The sequence below is a fragment of the Leptinotarsa decemlineata genome, unplaced genomic scaffold (genome assembly GCF_025532065.1).
Source record: "Leptinotarsa decemlineata unplaced genomic scaffold, Ldec_3_MD MMD2_tig00004204_RagTag_RagTag, whole genome shotgun sequence".
Classification (NCBI taxonomy): Eukaryota; Metazoa; Arthropoda; class Insecta; order Coleoptera; family Chrysomelidae; genus Leptinotarsa; species Leptinotarsa decemlineata.
The window spans coordinates 1173353-1194249 of record NW_027412603.1 but is presented as its reverse complement, the minus strand read 5'-3'; the positions used below and the strand labels follow the sequence as shown (position 1 = coordinate 1194249).

The following is a 20897-nucleotide window of genomic DNA, read 5'->3' as shown; positions in this document are numbered from 1 at the left end:
GAAAGTGCAAGTACTGGTTGTGACGGCTTCTCTTCCTTGATAGTCTCTTGCTGTCTTCTATTAGCCAAAGCCAGTTCCACCACCACTTTGAAATAACCATTTCGAAGATCATTCCTGATGATGCCTAATTCTTTCTCGACACCTTCCTTCGTATTATAGAGCCCTAATAATGGTTGGACTCGTGGTTCAGTAATGACCCGTTATTTCTCTATTACTCTATAATTTTCAGCTATTCATTTTAATTATATTGATTCTTTCAGAGATTTCGAGTCATTTTATATCATATTAGACAATGAAAGTCGAAACTAATGAAATGACCAGTTTATTCTATCAGTTTGAGAATGTCCTTTTAGGGCGAAACTGCAATAATGTTAGTTACAAATAGAAGTGATGAAAACTCAAAAAGTTTTTAGGAAAATATAAGTTCAACTTTCTTGGAAATGAGTTCACAAATTTCATGGATTGCAATGCTGAGACTCCCATTTTTCGCGATTGTTATCATTGAAATATGCTGTATTTTGCAAGGGGTCTATTATTCATTATTGAAAAATGGTATTAATTTTTCAGAGTCAAATTTCCGAACATGATGACGAAAATGAATGTAACTTGGCTGAGGAAGAAGCCCGTGACCCTACAATATCTCCTATCAAGGAATATATAAAGGCTACGAAAACAACATGTGGTGTGGCTACACTTATCATAATGATGGTAGTTGCTCAAGGACTTTGTGCTGGTGCTGATTATTGGGTGTCGTTCTGGTTAGTATTAAATAAATGCGTAACATTTGTGAGACATGCAGTTCGAATCAAATGCAACGTATGAATTCATTCTGTCATTTCAGTACTAACAATTCACCGACCAATTTGTTTATTCCCATTCAGTTAGTGACATATTTGTTATGAACATTTGATTACAATTTGCGAATGTGACATTTCAAAATGAAGTGTTTCACACAAATCCGTTCAGTTTTTCAACAGTAGCACAGTTGAAATGAAAATGAAAAAGTCAACTCATAATAAGTCTGGAATATGGTAAAAACAAAAAACAAAGATTCCGAATGATGCCCGTGGAATGTTTGATATTGAATGATCTGATTATATAATCAGATCACACAACAAAGTTTTTGTTTCGGGGTTGAAATTAGATGATTTTAATGTATTTCCACGTGTTAAAACCGAAAGTGACCATAAAAATTATATATTAGCTCTTGTTTTCAAGATATAGTATCATTATATTATATATATGTATATTGAGTTTTCAACAAATGAAATATTTCATCACCAACAGTTGGTACACATGTTTGTTTACATAACACCCCTCTCATCAGCTGTTCTTAAGTAGTAAACATAACCTATGTGAGTTTGTCAATTGTACGCACGTGGTTGCTATTGAAATTATCGTGTGAAGTTGATTTTTAAATTAATTTAAGTGCTGATCTGAAATGCCTTGAAAGTGTGTGAATTCTGTCGATAGCTTTTGCTATATATGTGGTGAAATAACATTTAAGGCTCAGAAACGTAAAATGACACCTATCGTTAAGACAGCCTATGAACATTATTTTGGTGTGAAAGTTGGGGACCAAGATAAATCATGGGCTCCTCATATATATTGTAATTCTTGTTCTGAAAAGACTGTTTAAAAGGAGCAACCCATCCTTCTACATCCTATGACCCTGATTTTGAGGTAAGCGATAGGTCTAGTGATCTAGATGATTTTGAGGTAAGCGATAGGTCTAGTGATCCGCACAGAATTAGTCATCAGAGTTGAGTGACCTTATAAGAGATCTTCGCTTGTCTAAGGAAAAGGCTGAGCTGTTAGGGTCAAGACTACAACAGTGGAATCTTCTAAAACATGATGTGAAAATATCTCAGTACAGACAGCGTCAAAAAGATTTGTTTCCTTTTTTTGAGAAAAAAGAAAACCTCGTAGTTTGTTCTGATGTTAATGGTTTGATGGACTGCTTGAATTTGGATCACACTCCATCTGAATGGAGACTGTTTATAGACTCTTCAAAACTAAGCTTAAAAGCTGTACTTCTGCATAATGGAAATCAGCTACCCTCTATTCCTATAGGTCATGCAGTTCACATGAAGGAAACGTATATAAATATGAAAACACTTCTCCAATCAATCAAATATGAACAACACAAGTGGCACATCTGTGGTGATCTGAAAGTCATTGCTATACTCCTAGGAATGCAATTAGGGTTCACCAAGTACTGTTGTTTTTTGTGTCTGTGGGACAGTCGGGATAGAAAATCTCACTATAAAAAAATGAACTGGCCTACACGAGACCTAAACCCTAATGAGAAAAATGTAGTTTACGAGCCTCTTGTAGATCATCAGGATGTTCTCCTTCCCCCATTACATATTAAGTTGGGACTAATGAAAAACTTTGTGAAGGCCATGGACCAGGAAGGACAAGCTTTTAAGTACTTGAGAGCAAAGTTTCCCAGGTTGAGTGATGCTAAAGTCAAGGAAGGCATCTTTATTGGGCCTCAAATCCGTGAAATCGTAAATGATCCTTTAAGTACTTGAGAGCAAAGTTTCCCAGGTTGAGTGATGCTAAAGTCAAGGAAGGCATCTTTATTGGGCCTCAAATCCGTGAAATCGTAAATGATCCTGCTTTTGACATGATTTTAACAGGAAATGAAAAAAGAGCCTGGGAAGCCTTTAAGGGGGTTGTACATGGGTTTTTAGGTAACAAAAGAGATGATAACTTCACAGCATTGGTTAAAGAGCTTCTTCAAGCTTACCACCAACTTGGATGCAACATGTCCTTAAAAATTCATTTTCTTCACTCTCATCTTAATTTCTTCCCACATAACTGTGGAGCTGTGAGTGACGAACATGGAGAAAGATTCCATCAAGACATTGCCTTAATGGAACAGAGTTATCAGGGCCGTTGGAATGAAGCAATGCTTGCAGACTACTGCTGGTCTGTGTGTAGGGATGCTCCAGAAGTGTTTTATAAAAGACAAGCTAAACGACAGCGATCTTACAATGAATCGGATGGACCTAATTGAAATTTGGTGGTACAAACTTCTTTTATTTGTCGAAACACTAAGAATAATGTTTTTTTCATTAATTTTGTACTTGAAATATTCTAAAAGAAACATAACAATATTGTTTTATGTACTTTCACTTTTCACGTATAGTATAACTACTCTTTAAGATTAAGTACTGTGTATCTCAAAAACCAGAGCTAATGAAAATTTTTCATTGTTATTTTCGTTTTTATCACCCCAAAATTAGTAGAAATTGACTAATTTAGTGTAGGAAACATTCAAAAAATATTTTTTTGTTGTGTTGTGATTATCAATTTACAGTAAGCAGAACTGAAAAATCTTGCAGAGACTGCATTCCTCATAAGATGAATAAATATTTCAATGAGCTTCAAAGATAATCCGCACAAATCAACGAGCCAACGAGAGCATTTCAGTAAATGCTTAGAATGGCAAGTTAAAAAGAATTATAATTCATTGAACCTCAGCTGGTCCACGAACTGAATGTAAATGATAATTGAAGCAAATGCTGTATTGCAATAGAGATGAGGTGTATTTAAGAACTTTCATAAAAAAGAATATATTCGCTTTCCAATAATAGAGGAAAAAAACGTCTGATGCCCAATAAAATTTATTATCTGGAATTCAAACTTGAGGCAAGTTCTCAAATTCATCGATGAGACCACCATTGAACCGATGTATTCATCTATCGGTTAAATCTAACCGTTAGCACCTTTCTCTTGGTTGAAGCAATTCATCGCATTTTTTTTGAAATCAGCATTTCGCCTTTGTCTGGAACAACTTTTTCTTCATATATGTACAAAAACAGAATGAACTTTCAATCGATTCATTTTAGAAAAATTCTCACATGAATTGAAAAAAATAAGTATGTCTCTTTTTATAATACCAAACAATATGAAACTATCTCAATGGAGATCAATTCAATAAATTATTACTAAAACAAGGTACGGTTATTTATAATGGCTACTAGAAAAATATAATATACAAAATATCAGGAGAAATTTGAGAACAAATTGATTTTTTATGAAAACAGATGAATAGAGAAATGGTTCGCCAGTAAAAAATTTATTAAATTTCTTTAGAAATATTTCCTTTATAATAATTTGTATTACTTCTTTATACAGAATTCCACCTTAAAATATTAGGTTTGTTCTAGCAAGAAATTTCGGATGGTTTGAAGCTGGTGTTATGGACTGGCCAACTGCGCATGTATGCCGTGAGACTGGTTGAAAATAGTTTGGAATTCATGTCCTGCTAGAACGCTTATTTGTGTTGATAAATGTCAATTGTCAAATTGTCATTTAAACTGACTTATTAATTGGAAATTTGAAATTTATATTTTGTGCAGCGAAAAGTGAAGGTGAAAACCGATAAAAATGAACATATTGAATTGGCTTGAATAGTCATCGGCTTGGTCAAAATGGAAAAATTCAAAATAGAAGAAATGTTAAAATTGGAAAAAGAAAAGTTATAAATAAGAAAGAAGAGAAATGAATTATTAGAAACAAGAAATGATTTGCTCAGACAAATGAGCAAAAATAAGAATTCAGATGTTGATAAATATTCTGAATTCAATGTTAGTATGAGGGATTTAGTTTGATATCTTATGTCATACATATGGTTCCTGTTATGTGATTTTATATAGAAAGAAGTTATTAGTTTATGTGTTAGGACGAGTACTTTACGACCTGATTAACAGCCCGTTAAAATAATCAGTGCTGGGGCTGTGCTGTCTCTCTAGCAAATGACAGGATGTGTTGTCATTCTCAGCACCGATTACTTTAATTGACTCTTAATCTGGTCGTAAAGTACCCACCCTCGAGCAAATTATATTTTTATACTGTTTTAAAAATCATTCTTATTTTACCTGAATGAATGTTTATTTAACTTATATCAAACAATGAAATGAACATCAACAAACAGAAATATTACAATTTTATTGCTATCTTAAAACTTGTCAAGCTACAAAATTTCTGTGGTCTGCAGCATCTCTATTGATGTGATTATCTTCATCCTCTTCCTCATGGTGATGAAACAGCATTTCGACAAGTTCCTCATCATTGGATGATTCAGAATTATTTCCCCAATTTGATTCAGAGCTTGATGACTCTGATGACATTTCGGCTAATCCTATCTGTGATAATGGAGTTGAATAGTTGATGCATAGTTGAAAATCACCAAATGCTTGCTTGATTTTCACTCAAAAACATAAAATCATTTTACTCACCTGAATTTCCAAACGCAAATATGAAAAAATTGACAGTTTTGAGGATTGCCGTTCTATAAAAAACAAGATTTTTAAACCAATTATCAGGCCACTAAATATTTCTATTTTGGTTTCTCATTTCTTTAGTACATAACATAACCAACAAATCCATATTCCAAAATCATAACAAACGTGATATCGGATCACTCGATCACTCCGAATATTTGCGCATGGCACAAACTGAAAATTCTTACGAATTCCTCTGGACTACTTCGACAGTTCTCATACGGTTTGCAAACTGGATTTCGTCTTCGCTAGAACATGCGACTATTAGTTCGAATCCTGGATTTGCTTTGCTAGAACGCCTATATTCGTATGCGCATGCTTCGTACGATTCCGTATCGTTTGAAATCGCTGCTAGAACAAACCTATTTTATAATTCATGAAGTTACCTAACACATAAAAAAAAATTATTTTCTAGATACATAACATTCAATATGACACTGATTTGAAGATAATATACCATTGATGCAGCTTCGTCAAAATCCCAAGATTCTACATATAATTTTCATTTAAAAAAACTTTATAACCACAGAACATGATATCGAAAACCAAATTAAAAAAAAAATTAAAACATCGCATACGATGACGCTGGCGTTAAAGTAGATACACTTTGAACTGAACTTCTCGAAAATTATTTCATTCCAAAAACGAAATACTTCTGGAACAAGCTCTTAAGCGATTTATATCCAATATAAATTGCTTCAGAGCAGCTTGGAGATCCGTCTACTGTCCCTTAATAACACTTCTAAAAACGTATTCAGCTGAAATTGCAAGTATCAGTAACGTTTCTTTCGTTGTCAACCATTTTAATTCAGAAGAAATGCACTACTTTAGTGAAATAAATAACAATTCCAATACTCCACACATGCCATTTCATACTGAGGGTTGTCCTTTGAGAAGAGTTGAACCTGACAACAAATCAGGAATTCAGCTAAGCATCAGTGATGAGACCTATTTTGAGTAAAAACAATACCGTCTGGTTTTGGATAACGTTAACTTTGTTTTCGGGATCATTGATGAGTTACTGTTGATATTATTACCATTTTCAGGACCGATCAAGAACGAATTAGGCATTCAGAATATGCTCATGTTGTCGACCCAACTACAGAGAACACAGTAGTCTACCATCTGAGAAATGAAAGTACATTTTCCTATAACTACAAATACGAAATAGTGAATAATGACACGGAATCGAGTAATCCTTTTGGATCAATGTTCGAATCTATTGAAGAAAATCACATCATTCATAAACTACTAAAAACGAATTATGCTATGTATATTTATGGTTTTTTGATCGTATTTGCTGTAATATTGACTCTTACTCGTTCCTTCACCTTCAACAAATTATGCATGTTATCCTCCACACATTTACACTCGAATATGTTCCACTCTCTCTTGAATGCTCCTATGAGGTTTTTTGATACCACTCCGTCTGGAAAAATATTGAACCGGTTTTCCAAAGACATGGGAGCTATTGATGAAACACTGCCCAGAGTTATGTTGGATGCAATCCAGGTAAGTTATTGAAATCGAGATACTATGAAATTATTTTCAATTTTTTTCCACACAAAATAGTTCCACATATTGTGAGGTTAACCTAACATACACTGTAAGTTGTGTTGACTGATCTCTCTTTATGGATTTATCGTTTTGTATTTCATATTGTAACATGTCTGATGATGATAATGAAAATTATCGGAAGCTTGAAATCTATGTTATAAGAGTACACTATTTTTTGCCTGTTGCACACACAAATATTGTTTCACTCATTTCCTAACAAGACATTTCCTAGTTAGTAAGAGAGAAGAGTGGTAAATGATACTCTTTTTGAACAAACCGAATTCCCGAAAAACCATATATACAGGGTGTTTCAGAATTCGACGGACAAACTTATACCACGTCAATCCTCTTGCAAAATGATGAAAAATGAGGTAGGACATGTGTGTCCGGAAATGAGCCGTTTCAGAAATACAGGGCGTTGAAGTTGCAAAATAAAAAGACCCTTTTCGTCGTAGCTCCCAGACTAAAAGGAATAAATTAATGAAACTCAGCAAATCGATTACGAGCTAGAATGTGCTTCCTCCAGTGGTATGTTTGCTTCAGTATCAGTAGCCAGTGGCGTTCCAGCGGGGTAATAGCTTACATTTCCCCCCTTATTTTTTACGCCACTGACTTTATATCCACAACCGTCTTTTTTTTTAATTCCTTGATCAATTTTACGTAAAAACCAAATGAACATTCACTATGAAAAAACCAGTAGTATTCGAGAAAAATTGAGTTGAACTGATACGTGCATTCTTATATGGGAATAATCGATTAAAATAATCGAAATTCCAAAACCAAAATTATTTGAACTCTTTTATGACTTTACCATTGATTTAGCGCTTGCAAGTGATGGTAATTATTGTGGGTTTTCTATCATCGTACCAATTTTTGTTATGTTTAGCATATTGTAATGACAAATCATAACTCTTGAGGCTTATTTTCGTGCTTGTCAATAGATTTCATTGCTGAAATGTTTTCATTGTTCTCAGATCTTCGAGTGACTTTGTGATCTGAAAAAAAGTGACCCCAAATAAAATTTGCGATCATTCGGAATCTCGACTGAGTTAGGCTCCAATAATCCTAAAATAACACCATTATTCTGGATTTTGGGAAAATTATTTTTTGTTCACAATTATCCTGTCTTTCCCATCCGTGAAATCACACTTCTCTTTGTAGAATCGTAAATATCTTGAAGAATATTCATTAATAAGAAAATGAAAAACATTCTCAAAGTATACAGTGTTTTCAAATTTTCACAGATGAAGCCGAAAAACAAAATTTTACCAGTAGACTCTAATTATACGCTTGAAAAAAAGAAATGTATTTGGAAGAAGTCAATTTATTTGAATAACCATCTGATAAAATCTTCGCTAACTCTAGTCAGTAAATGAAGTTTTTTAAATAAATGAAGAAATGGAAGTTATCTATCTACAGCTAATTACATAACTCTTAGTTGGATGTCGGTACTCATAATTCATCTTATATACCTTCTCTACACATATTTTAGATAATGTGATAAGAAACAATACTGTTGAAATTCTAGAACAGTGAGTCATAAACACGAATTTCTTTTTGAAATTTACATTGAAAATTCAAATGTGCTTTTGAATAATAATGAGAATATCTGATGAATAATCAATAGGGTAATTGTTCGAAATTTTTTCCGTCAACACTTATACACGATCTGCAACGGCGCAACATAGAAAATCGCACTTTTTCAAATGATTCTAAATTTTCGGCAATCGTTATCGATGCAGCTTGAATGCGGGCGACTCATTCTTCTTGGCTTTTTGGTTGGTTTCATAAACCAGTGACTTCATATGACCCCAAAGAAAATAGTCAACAGGATTCAAATCTGGTGATCTGGCAGGCCATTTGTGGGGTCCACCTCGACCAATCCAATTGTCACCGAATTTCCGATTTAGGTACTCTCTAGCAGCTAACGAAAAATGAAAAGAAGCACCGTCGTGCTGAAACCACATTCCATTCCGGATATTCAGAGGAACATCTTCTAACAATTCAGGCAATACTTCTCCCAAGAAAGTGCTATAATTGTCCCCATTCAAATTATCTGGTAAAAGATAAGGACCAACTAAACGGTTTTCTACTATTCCTGCCCAAACATTCAATGAAAATTTTGTTTGATGGCCATGAGGATGAATAGCAAAAGGATTTTCCTCGGCCCAAATATGGCTATTGCGAGAATTGAAAATACCTTCCCTTGTGAATTTTGCCTCATCAGTGTATAACACTTGCTTGATAAATTCCGGACTATTTCTCCACATATTCAAAAACCATCGAGAAAATTCAATTCGATCTGGATAGTCCTCTGGTTTCAGTGCCTGAACTTTTCTCAGTCGATATGGGTATAACTGCTGTTCATGCAAAGTCCTCCAAACAGATGATGAAGACACATGCAGCACTCTAGCTATAGATCTACTACTTTCAGACGGATGTTCAGCAGCATAGTTCAACATCTCCTCTTCTGTGATATAATTTCTTACAGTTCTCTGTATACCTGCATTCCTTCTGGTAATTAAAAAACTTCCTGTTTCCCTGAGTCTTCTGTCCACGTTTTCGAACGTTTTCCAATTGGGAATTCTATTTCTTCCAGGAAAATTTTCACGATACATTCTTTGTGCCAACCTTCCATTTCGTCCCGATTTTCCATAAATAAGGTGCATGTCCGCTAACTCTTCGAATGTAAAATTCATTTTTATTATACGAAATACACAATCAAACACTTTCTGACAGCTACGTTAACTTGGAAGTGTCATACGAATCTCATTTCATTTCCACAGCCCCCTAACAAATTCATTGTTGTCAATGAATAAAGTAATCCTCATTGCTTAGGTGGATCAAAGATTGCTATAAGTCACGTGAATGTATTCTGAAACTATTCAACCAGTGGCTGAAGAACTCGAGAATATCGGTACAGTTATCTAACAAAACTATAATAGATATGCCCAGGAAACATTGTAGATGGCTAAGGTTGAAACAAGTAATGGTATTTTGGTTAATCGATAAAACTTGGATTTTTACCCAGTGAGAGAAGATAATTCGATAAAACATTCTGAGTTCAGTTTTGCCAACTATTCGTAATTGTCTTTGAAAATCGTTTGGATGGAACATTTTATTAAAAAATAAATCTCGAGGTAAAGCCATTCAGTAGGTCTGCGGGCTCACAACATATCTGCAAAAAAAGTTGGTAAAATGATAGAAAATCCGCAATATGTTGCCGAAGTGAATAATTTTTCAAGCACACAATGAATGGTAGGATGATGAAAGAGTTCAAATAATTTCGGTTTTGGAATTTCGATTATTTTACTCGATTATTAATATTCCCATATGAGAATGCACCTATCAGTTCAACTCAATTTTTCTCGAAAACTACTGGTTTTTTCATATATATATATATATATATATATATATATATATATATATATATATATATATATATATATATATATATATATAAATCGATTTAGTTCGTGAGGTTGCAGTCAATAGCTGGGCTGTTACAAAGAAAACTCTTTGTTATATGTCAAGCTTTCGGTATATTTCACACCTTCGTCAGGACAATAACGTGAGAATAAAATATAAAATGGTTCAAAAACAGATAGAAAAACATTAATAAATGACAGTCACTATTTATTCTGTATATATATATATATATATATATATATATATATATATATATATATATATATATATATATATATATATATATATATATATAAACAGAAGTTAATATCGGACATAGCACTCATGAAAGTGGCAAACCATAGACACGTGTTTCGGGCTTTTGGCCCATCATCAGTATGGTGCAGCCAAGTGTAAGGATGGGCAACACTTGGTTACCAAAAGATAGAAATACAAATGCACGGAGCCACCAACAGGAGCCAACCGCACATTTGTGGTTTCAGTTGATAGATCTCGTGTTCACAAGAAAACTATCAAAATCACCACGGAGGCAGCTATAGCTACCTGCGTGACATCCGGGTCCAGGAAATTATACAAATATGAAAGTTATTGAGTGTCTTGATATAAAAACAGAAGTTAATATCGGACATAGCACTCATGAAAGTGGCAAACCATATATCATTTTTTATATCAAGACACTCAATAACTTTCATATTTGTATAATTTCCTGGACCCGGATGTCACGCAGGTAGCTATAGCTGCCTCCGTGGTGATTTTGATAGTTTTCTTGTGAACACGAGATCTATCAACTGAAACCACAAATGTGCGGTTGGCTCCTGTTGGTGGCTCCGTGCATTTGTATTTCTATCTTTTGGTAACCAAGTGTTGCCCATCCTTACACTTGGCTGCACCATACTGATGATGGGCCAAAAGCCCGAAACACGTGTCTATGGTTTGCCACTTTCATGAGTGCTATGTCCGATATTAACTTCTGTTTTTATATCAAGACACTCAATAACTTTCATATTTGTATATATATGTATATGTATATATATATATATGTATATATATATGTCAGTACCGGGCAGGCGGTCCTCCGCCTGCCCGGTACTGACAACCAAGTCAACTTGCCAAGTTTTTATGTCAGTGTTGGTGGTTTGACCAATCAACCGATAACTGCGGTAGCAGAAATTTGGGAAGCTAACCTGAAATGTCATCGTAAAACGAATACACATGTTTCTAGAAATAATATGAAATCTAGAAAGGTTAATGCAGTCAAGCTGCTGGAAAATAATTCCATGAAAATTAAAAAATAAATAGATAAGTACGTTTTCATATATATATATATATATATATATATATATATTTCGACTTCTGAGGGTTGTCGTTCGTAGGGGTACCACAGCTGTTTAACGGAAATACGGATTTTATATATATATATATATATATATATATATATATATATATATATATATATATATATATATATATATATATATATATATATATATATATATATATATATATATATATATATATATATATATATATATATATGCTGTGTATGTGATACTATCTCTAATTTCACTTAGAGATAGTATCACACGGATCAAATACCCGGAAAAACCAGTTCAGCATATATATATATATATATATATATATATATATATATATATATATATACAGGGTCCTGCAACAGTGGCGCGGTGTTTCATATCTCTATATAGGAAGCAGATAAGAATCTAATTTTCTATAATATTACCTTATTGCTCGAGCTCGACAAAATAAAAATATTGGCGGTCACACAGGGTGTTCGATTTTTTCTGGGCGGATCCCAACTGTGTCTTTCTAAATGGCAACCTATATTTTTTATCGCTTTTTCGGTTTCTTCATAGAAAATAAAATAAACTTTATGTATATCTGCACTTCGAAAATATTGAAGGTTTTCGAGATATCTAGCATGACAGGTTTTTTTTTCCAATATTCGTCACCAAGAATATTTGAAATTATAAAGTGGTGCCAAGTCCAGTTGAAATTTTTTTTTGGTCGAATATTCTACATTGGTAACTCTCTCAAACGATATATCTGACATCGACCTGTGATATACAGGGTATGAAAAACCGCTTGCCAAATATTGTAAATGAAAATTTGCAAAATCTTCCTTATATTAAATGGAACACCCTGTATATTATTGATCCATAAGAAGCGCCAACGAAACCTCTACAAATTTCATTAAGTATTCTCTATGGCTAAGTTCAATATTTTTTCTTAAATGAGCATTTCTTTCGAAAAATGGTCATTTTTTCAAAGCGAAATCCATTTGACGACTGATAAGAATATACAAAAAATACCCTTTCCTTAAAATATCGCCCATTCCTAAAATTACCTGTTGCTAGATAAACAAGTTGCGAATTACACCACAAAATGGACGTTCTTGAATAGTTACAATAATTTCAAAAATCTCGGAATTTGTGCCATATTCTTTCGGTCTAAAACAACCTTTCAGCGAATGAAATATTTATTGGAAATCAAGTAGTCTGGCAAATGACAGAACAAAATATTTGGCTGCAAATGAATATTGAAATTTTTAGTCAATCGTGAAGTTGAACTGTCGGTATAATTTCATCAGAATGTTGTTATCAAAAAGTGATTTGATTGATATGATTTTCATATTCGGTGAATCAGACAGGAATTGTTTATTGGCAAGTAGAATTTATTCTCAACGGTATCCAGATAGAAGGCATCCAGATGAAAGATCTTTCTGAAAGGTCTTGGGACGATTCGTTGAAACTGGATCTATTAATTATTCCAAACATGAGCGCATCAAGCCAGCTACTAATGAAGATAATGAATTGCAAGTTCTTCTTGCTGTTGAAGAAGATCCTAGTAGGAGTCAACGACAAATTGGGGAAATAGTGGATATAAGTGTGAGATCAGTGCAACGAGTATTGAAGAAACATCGCTTGCATCCATACCACGTTCAGTTACATCAAGAACTACTGTATGCTGATTTCGAGAAAAGAGTGAGATTTTGCAATTGGGCCATGAACAAAATTCGTCGAAACGAATATTTTTTCAATAATATTTTATGGTCGGATGAATCGACATTCCATAAAAATGGATTTGTAAATCGACATAATTACCATTATTATGCGACAGAAAATCCTCACTTATTGAGACAGGTGGATTATCAACATAGGTGGTCGATAAATGTCTGGGGAGGCATCATTGGAGAATATGTAATTGGTCCATACTTTTTTGAGGGACATATGAATGGTGCAATGTATCTCAATTTCTTACGAAATGATTTACCAGGTTTGTTAGATGATATTCCTCTTGACCTCCGCAATAGAATGTGGTTACAACATGATGGTGCACCTGCTCACTATTCGGCAGAAGTGAGAGATCATCTAAATGAAGTATTTCCCAATAAATGGATAGGACGGAATGGGCCTGTACGGTGGCCCGCTAGATCACCAGATTTGACGAAACTAGATTTTTTCTTATGGGGATACATAAAAAATATGGTTTACGTTGAGCCACCAACTTCTCCCGAAAATATGCGACTTAGAATAACGAATGCTTTTCGCAGCATTACACCAGCTGTCTTGCGCAGGGTAGAACAGTCTTTCAAACATAGACTTCAGCTCTGCATTCAAGAAAATGGAAGACATGTTGAACATATTTTATAAAAGTTTCATTATCAACCTTAATTAAACTCTCCCTTTTATAGTTTTGTAATTTGCCAGTTGACAAATTTGAATATCTAGAACTCAAGCTCTGAATGAATATAATAACATGAAAAAAATAGTTATTTATAATGTTTCTTTCTTTCAACTTGTTTGGTTTGATATTGCACGATTTATGAGTGAAATTCTGCATCCAATGAAAAAATAATTTTCCATTTAGCAAAAAGTGATAGGTACATACATTTATTTCGTTGAAAAATATTTGTTTGGACACCTTCTAATGTACAAAAATGAAACAAGATATCTTTCGTATATTTTTATCAGTCGTCAAATGGATTTCGCTTTGAAAAAATGACCATTTTTCGAAAGAAATGCTCATTTAAGAAAAACTATTGAACTTAGCCATAGGGAATACTTAATGAAATTTGTAGAGGTTTCGTTGGCGCTTCTTATGGATCAATAATATACAGGGTGTTCCATTTAATATAAGGAAGATTTTGCAAATTTTCATTTACAATATTTGGCAAGCGGTTTTTCATACCCTGTATATCACAGGTCGATTTCAGATATATCGTTTGAGAGAGTTACCAATGTAGAATATTCGACCAAAAAAAAATTTCAACCGGACTTGGCACCACTTTATAATTTCAAATATTCTGAGTGACGAATATTGGAAAAAAACCTGTCATGCTAGATATCTCGAAAACCGTCAATATTTTCGAAGTGCAGATATACATAAAGTTTATTTTATTTTCTATGAAGAAACCGAAAAAGCGATAAAAAATATAGGTTGCCATTTAAAAAGACACAGTTGGGATCCGCCCAGAAAAAATCGAACACCCTGTGTGACCGCCAATATTTTTATTTTGTCGAGCTCGAGCAATAAGGTAATATTATAGAAAATTAGATTCCTATCTGCTTCCTATATAGAGATATGAAACACCGCGCCACTAATGCAGGACCCTTTATATATATGAATAGATGAGTACTCTTTGATCATTCCCATCTGGAAAACGCAAAGCATGATTTTTCTGAAAATTTCACCTCTCACATTTCCTTACCTGTTCTATCGATCTAAAATATTTCCAGCATTGCGGCGTTGCCACTTCCATCAAAAAGTCCTAGCAACTTTATTTTTTTGAATAGAACACCCCGTATGGAATCGCTCTGGTATTCTGAAACTTTTTTGTTTATAATGTCCTATACCTATCCCTATCTGTTTTCGAGATAAAAAATAAATTGTGCTGAATATGGTCCAAAACATAGCCTTAACCCTGCACCAGACGCGTCATTAATTTTTACATCAAAGAACGCCTTGGGTCTGATATACCCAAAACGAGAATAATCAAATATTTTAAATGAATTTTTATTTCTGATAAAGTGTTACATAAATCATTTATATGGACAAATAGTTATGAAATGAAGGGAAAATAATGTCATATTTTCAAAACATAAAAAAAATCGAATTAAAATAAAATCGTTGCACTAAACACTATGTTTACCAATTATTCCGACAAACAGATACAGAATGTTCTAGGCATATATATTTTTTACAGAACCGGCATGTATATTTTGTTTTCTGATCTATACAGAAGGCACATCTTCCACTTTTATTTTGTTCATTTTCGACACGCTCAACCAACACAGTACCACTAATTCTAGCTGCTAGCTGTCGAATTTCTCTTGGCAGATATTATGAGTTCACTCTGCTCTTCATGTATTCCATCAAAAGTTCAGTACCAAATTGTCTCATCAATAGAATCATCATGATGAAGGGTTGATAATAAAATAACCTGCTCTTTTTTTTCGGTATATATGGAACGATAGTCATATCTTCTGTGAAACCAAACATGCTCGACTTTTCTGGTCGTTTAGTAAAAAAATCATCGGGAATTTGCCTATTATTTTTTCTAAGTGTTCCTACGATTGTCAGCTGATGATTTTTCAGTAAATTATTGGCCACTTCAACGGAAGCCCACATAGCAATAGATATTCCAGGTAACTTTCATGAATATACATTTAAGGATATTGTATTATGCTATGAATATGCCATGGATATATATATCTTCTGGAGAATATTCCCTGGAAGTGCTCCTGGCGAACCTTTGATATATTTTAAGAATATTCCTTGGGAATATTCTTGGAATATCTTATAATATTCTTAGAATATCTAAGGAATATTCTATAAGAATATTCCAGGAATAGAACCCGAGAAATATTCATAAAATGTTCAGGATATTCTTAGTTTATTGTAGGAATATACAATAGAGAAACACCATAGAATATTCTTTAAATATATTTTATGAATATTCTAGGAATATTTGGAATATTCCAAGAATGTGACGAGTAACCGCTATTAGGCATGTATATATTGCATTTTGATACAAGATTCACACAAGTAATAAAACACATAATATTCATAAACAAATATGTTTTAAAAACAATATACACTGAAATATTTGACGTTTCAACCAATATCAAAAATAAAAAATCCAATTCAAAATATTTATTCACTGAATAAAATATTCCTGAATACTGTCATATTACAAATATTAGAAATGTATTCAAATTAGGATGTTCCTACTCTCAAACAAATGTATACTAAAAAATATGCTAAAATAACAACTCTGTGAATTCATCAGCACTAATTAAAAAATAATAAATATATCATTTCATTGAAAAAGAAAAAGTGTATTACATCAAGAAATAGGTTAGGTTAGGTTTCTCACTTAGAAAAATAAACCCACAAATGAAGTATTTAAAATGAGTGGTATGATGGGTTCTTCAATGAATTTCACTTACTTAAAGTTATTCAAACTTTGCTCACCAGAAAAGATTTCCTTATATTTGTCCAACAATGCATCAGCCAGTGTTTCAATAGTAATACCTGGAACAAAATGTACATTAACGTTCATTATCACTATTTGAAAGTGGCACAATAAAACTGGAATAAAAATCAAATAGATATTTTTCGCATAGGTTACTCATGAACATTTACAACATTTTATGACTTGGAGAACAACATGCATTGTCTTGTAAAGAAGTAATCATTACGTTTTCAGTTCCTTGGCGCACCTGCCTGTACCAGGTACCACTCTGTTTCCTTTTGGGCAAATTGATACTATCTTGAAAACGAGTGATAAAAATTATGAAAACAAATGATACAAAAGAATGTGTCATTCACTTACTTTTCTCTATTGAAGATACACAACTGAAATCACTCTAGTTCAAACATGTACTTAGTCAAACCAACAAATCCCACACACCAACTCTCCTCGAACCTAAAATGAGGTATAGTAGGTTAATCACCATGACTTTACTATCGATACTATTGCATTTTACTTACTTTTCTTGAAGACTGAATAGATGCAACTCTCCTGTTTGAAGATCCAAAATCAAACTATTCGCTGTACTGCAAATTGGACAACCCTAAATTATAAATGGTACACTGAACGTTATAGAATCATACTTTGATAATAACACCAACACACCATGCATTACACACGCGAACCTGCCACGTCAACCGCCATGTTGAATCAAATGTCGAATTTAACGCAAACGCAAATGTACCATGCATTAAGGGACAGGCGCTTTCACAGAGCTTATTCGACTGTCGCGCGCTACACTTCAATTGACCAATGAGAAACGTTTACTCCAATTGTTCACTTCCCCATTTCTCTGTTTCCAGGATTTTTCTCTTTGTAATTAAATAATTTCAAATACAAAAAGACAAATAGGATGAGAATTAACCAATTTATTGATGCAATTGGTTCATTTATTGGCCCATTCAAATTTTTTTGTCGTTTCCAACAGTTGCTGTTGGAGCAATTCATCCAGAATCTTTGCGTTGAGTTCAAAAACTGGTTAACACTATCAGGGTTATATACATTAGGTTATGCATTCGATTAAGATCTTCAAATATTTTTGTTTTTAACAATATTGAATTATTTGAATACGTTATTATAAGATAATTCAAAATTCCATTGTATAGAATATTCCAAAATATACCGTGGGGATATATTCTAAGAATATACCATATGGTATATTCGAGCGACAATATTCTTAGAATATTCAAGGGAGAATAATCCATTTATAGACATTCTATGCACATTCTTTCGGGAATAATCCTGCCATATTCATTCAAGCATATTCTATGAATATTCTAAAGGCATCTATATATTCCAAGAATATTCTATGAATATTTGGAATATATACGTTCGTTTTATGATATACAGGGAATATTCCATGAATATCTAGTGCTGTGTGGGAGTGAACCAATTTTCCATTGTAACATTTCTCCTAGATTTTGACAGTGGTAAACAGAGCCTACTCACGACATCAGACGAACTGTTACTAACACAAAAAGGACCTGAAGGCTGTTTACCGCAATATACTTCCATATTGTAAGTATAGAATGACCTTGAATCTACTAATGAAAATACCTTTATTCCATATCGAGCGGGCTTATTTGGAATATACATCCTAAATCGACAACGATTGTAGTATATTTCCCAACAGAGTAGTGTTTTTGACAGTTCTCCACTACTTCGCCAAATATTTTTCTTATTGGAGCTAAATTATCTTGACTTTTCCGTTGTTTTCTCGTCTTGATGTCATCCTTACGCAAACATCTTAGCAAAAATCGAAATCTTCTGAGTGCCATTGTTGCCGGAAAGATCTCTACACCAGTATCATCCTTGGACCAAAATTCAAAAATTGAGGTTCGGCCTCCATGATAAAACCCAGCTAGATAAAGAAGCCCAATAACTACACGCATTTCTAAAATATCTGTTGGTCTTGCATCAGACTTGTTTTTATCGACATCAGACGAACTGTTACTAACACAAAAAGGACCTGAAGGCTGTTTACCGCAATATACTTCCATATTGTAAGTATAGAATGACCTTGAATCTACTAATGAAAATACCTTTATTCCATATCGAGCGGGCTTATTTGGAATATACATCCTAAAACGACAACGATTGTAGTATATTTCCCAACAGAGTAGTGTTTTTGACAGTTCTCCACTACTTCGCCAAATATTTTTCTTATTGGAGCTAAATTATCTTGACTTTTCTGTTGTTTTCTCGTCTTGATGTCATCCTTACGCAAACATCTTAGCAAAAATCGAAATCTTCTGAGTGCCATTGTTGCCGGAAAGATCTCTACACCAGTATCATCCTTGGACCAAAATTCAAAAATTGAGGTTCGGCCTCCATGATAAAACCCAGCTAGATAAAGAAGCCCAATAACTACACGCATTTCTAAAATATCTGTTGGTCTTGCATCAGACTTGTTTTTATATCGATGGATTATACTTTCGATATATATATTTGTACTTTCCACTAGTTCCGTGATGATGTTGTCGTCGAAAAAAAGCTGCTAGGCTTCTATCGGAGAAGATGCATTTTTCGCAGGACCAATTACTCCGGGCAAACTCACAATAATATTTTCTTGTCTAGTTCTTATATTTCTGGTATGGCATATTTTATTCCACTTCGTTCCATCTTTTGAATTATATTGTAGATGACTGCGCCCACCAACACTGGATTGAATGAGTAATTGTTCTTCTATCTCCTGTTCGCTATGAGATTCATGATCACTGAAATTTTCATGCTGTGGGTCCGCCACTAAGTCTTCGGAGTCTGAGAAATGTTCCAGATCAGATGGAACTTCTTCAAACAACCGAGTCAATCTCTCAATTTCTTTTTTGTCCATTATTCTGTAAGAAATATAGATTTATTTCAATGAAATTGAAGCCTTGAAATTATTTCAGATATACAGCAAAAATACTTACAAAAAGGAACGCGTTGGGTCTGCAAGACCGAAATCTGCTCTAAAAAACGATTTTAGAGCAGATTAGATAACATCTAATACAGTGTATTAGATGTTATCTAATACACTGCGTTGAAACTACTGTAGTACATACACCGTGGGCTAACTCGAAGGTACTGAGGCTCGTAGCACGATACGCGCTTTTATGTCGAAATGACGCAAGCAATTATGATTGCTTGGGCCTGATAGACCCGACGCGTCCACTGCAGAGTTAATTGAAATTAAGTACATCAGTACTCTCAATTCATGAAAAGTTGATATTTCGACGATAGTTTGGACAAACTCGAAATATTCAAATAACACCAAGAAATCGACTCCATAGCTTTAAGGGAGTGCTAAAATTACTATTATTTCCATTGTGCATAAAATTAGTCGAAAGTTCATTTTTTCAAATGAAGTCCCTACTTCTAGAAACATTATTTTTTTTTTCAGAATTTGGATTTAGGTAGCAGGGGAATTATCAGGCTTATAGCAGTTCAGTTACTTTTATAAGTAATTTACAAAGAGTTATCGACGGTGTATCGAATCATCTTCCAAATTGAATGCAAATATCGATTATATTCAAACGAAGTTCTTATGAAATTATTTATTATACACATGAACAAAGTGATCAAATCATTATCAGAACGTGTAAAAAATTCAACCAAATGTATCCTGAATTAACACCAATGAACGAGAGGAAGTTTGTAAGGTTACAAAATAATTTCCTTAACTATGGCTCAAAGTTTCCAGGGAACAACTGTACCAAAAATCAGTCATTTCTAGGTAAAAAGTGAGATTTTGTAGGCTAAAACATGTGAAAGTAGACAATAACAGAATAGGATGATACAAAATAACAAAATTGTAAACAAAATATCACATTTTCACAATAAATGCTGAAAATGTTGTCCACTGCATTCTGAACACTTCAAAATGTTTTTTTTTTGTACGCGACTTGTGGTTGCTTTCTCAATTTCCTGGGGATCCAGATCTTCAATACTCCGCACTATTCGTCGTCGCAATTCTTCTTTGGTAGGCACTGGAGTACTGTATACCCTTTCTTTCAAAACACCCCATAAAAAAGTCAAGTGGCGTGAGATCGGGTGATTTTGGTGGCCAATCCCACGGCCCT

The 20897-nt window shown here is 33.6% G+C and overlaps 1 protein-coding gene across 4 annotated transcripts in view; it reads left to right on the top strand.

The window, feature by feature from the left end:
* The window catches only part of LOC111515719 (ATP-binding cassette sub-family C member 4), a 137412-nt gene that overhangs the window by 72065 nt on the left and 44450 nt on the right, over positions 1–20897 (top strand). For all 4 annotated transcript variants that reach the window (XM_074178641.1, XM_074178638.1, XM_074178639.1 and 1 more), the window contains 2 exons: positions 568–758; positions 6344–6809. In XM_074178641.1, the coding sequence (XP_074034742.1) occupies positions 568–758; positions 6344–6809 (657 nt within the window). The remainder of the gene's footprint in view (positions 1–567; positions 759–6343; positions 6810–20897) is intronic.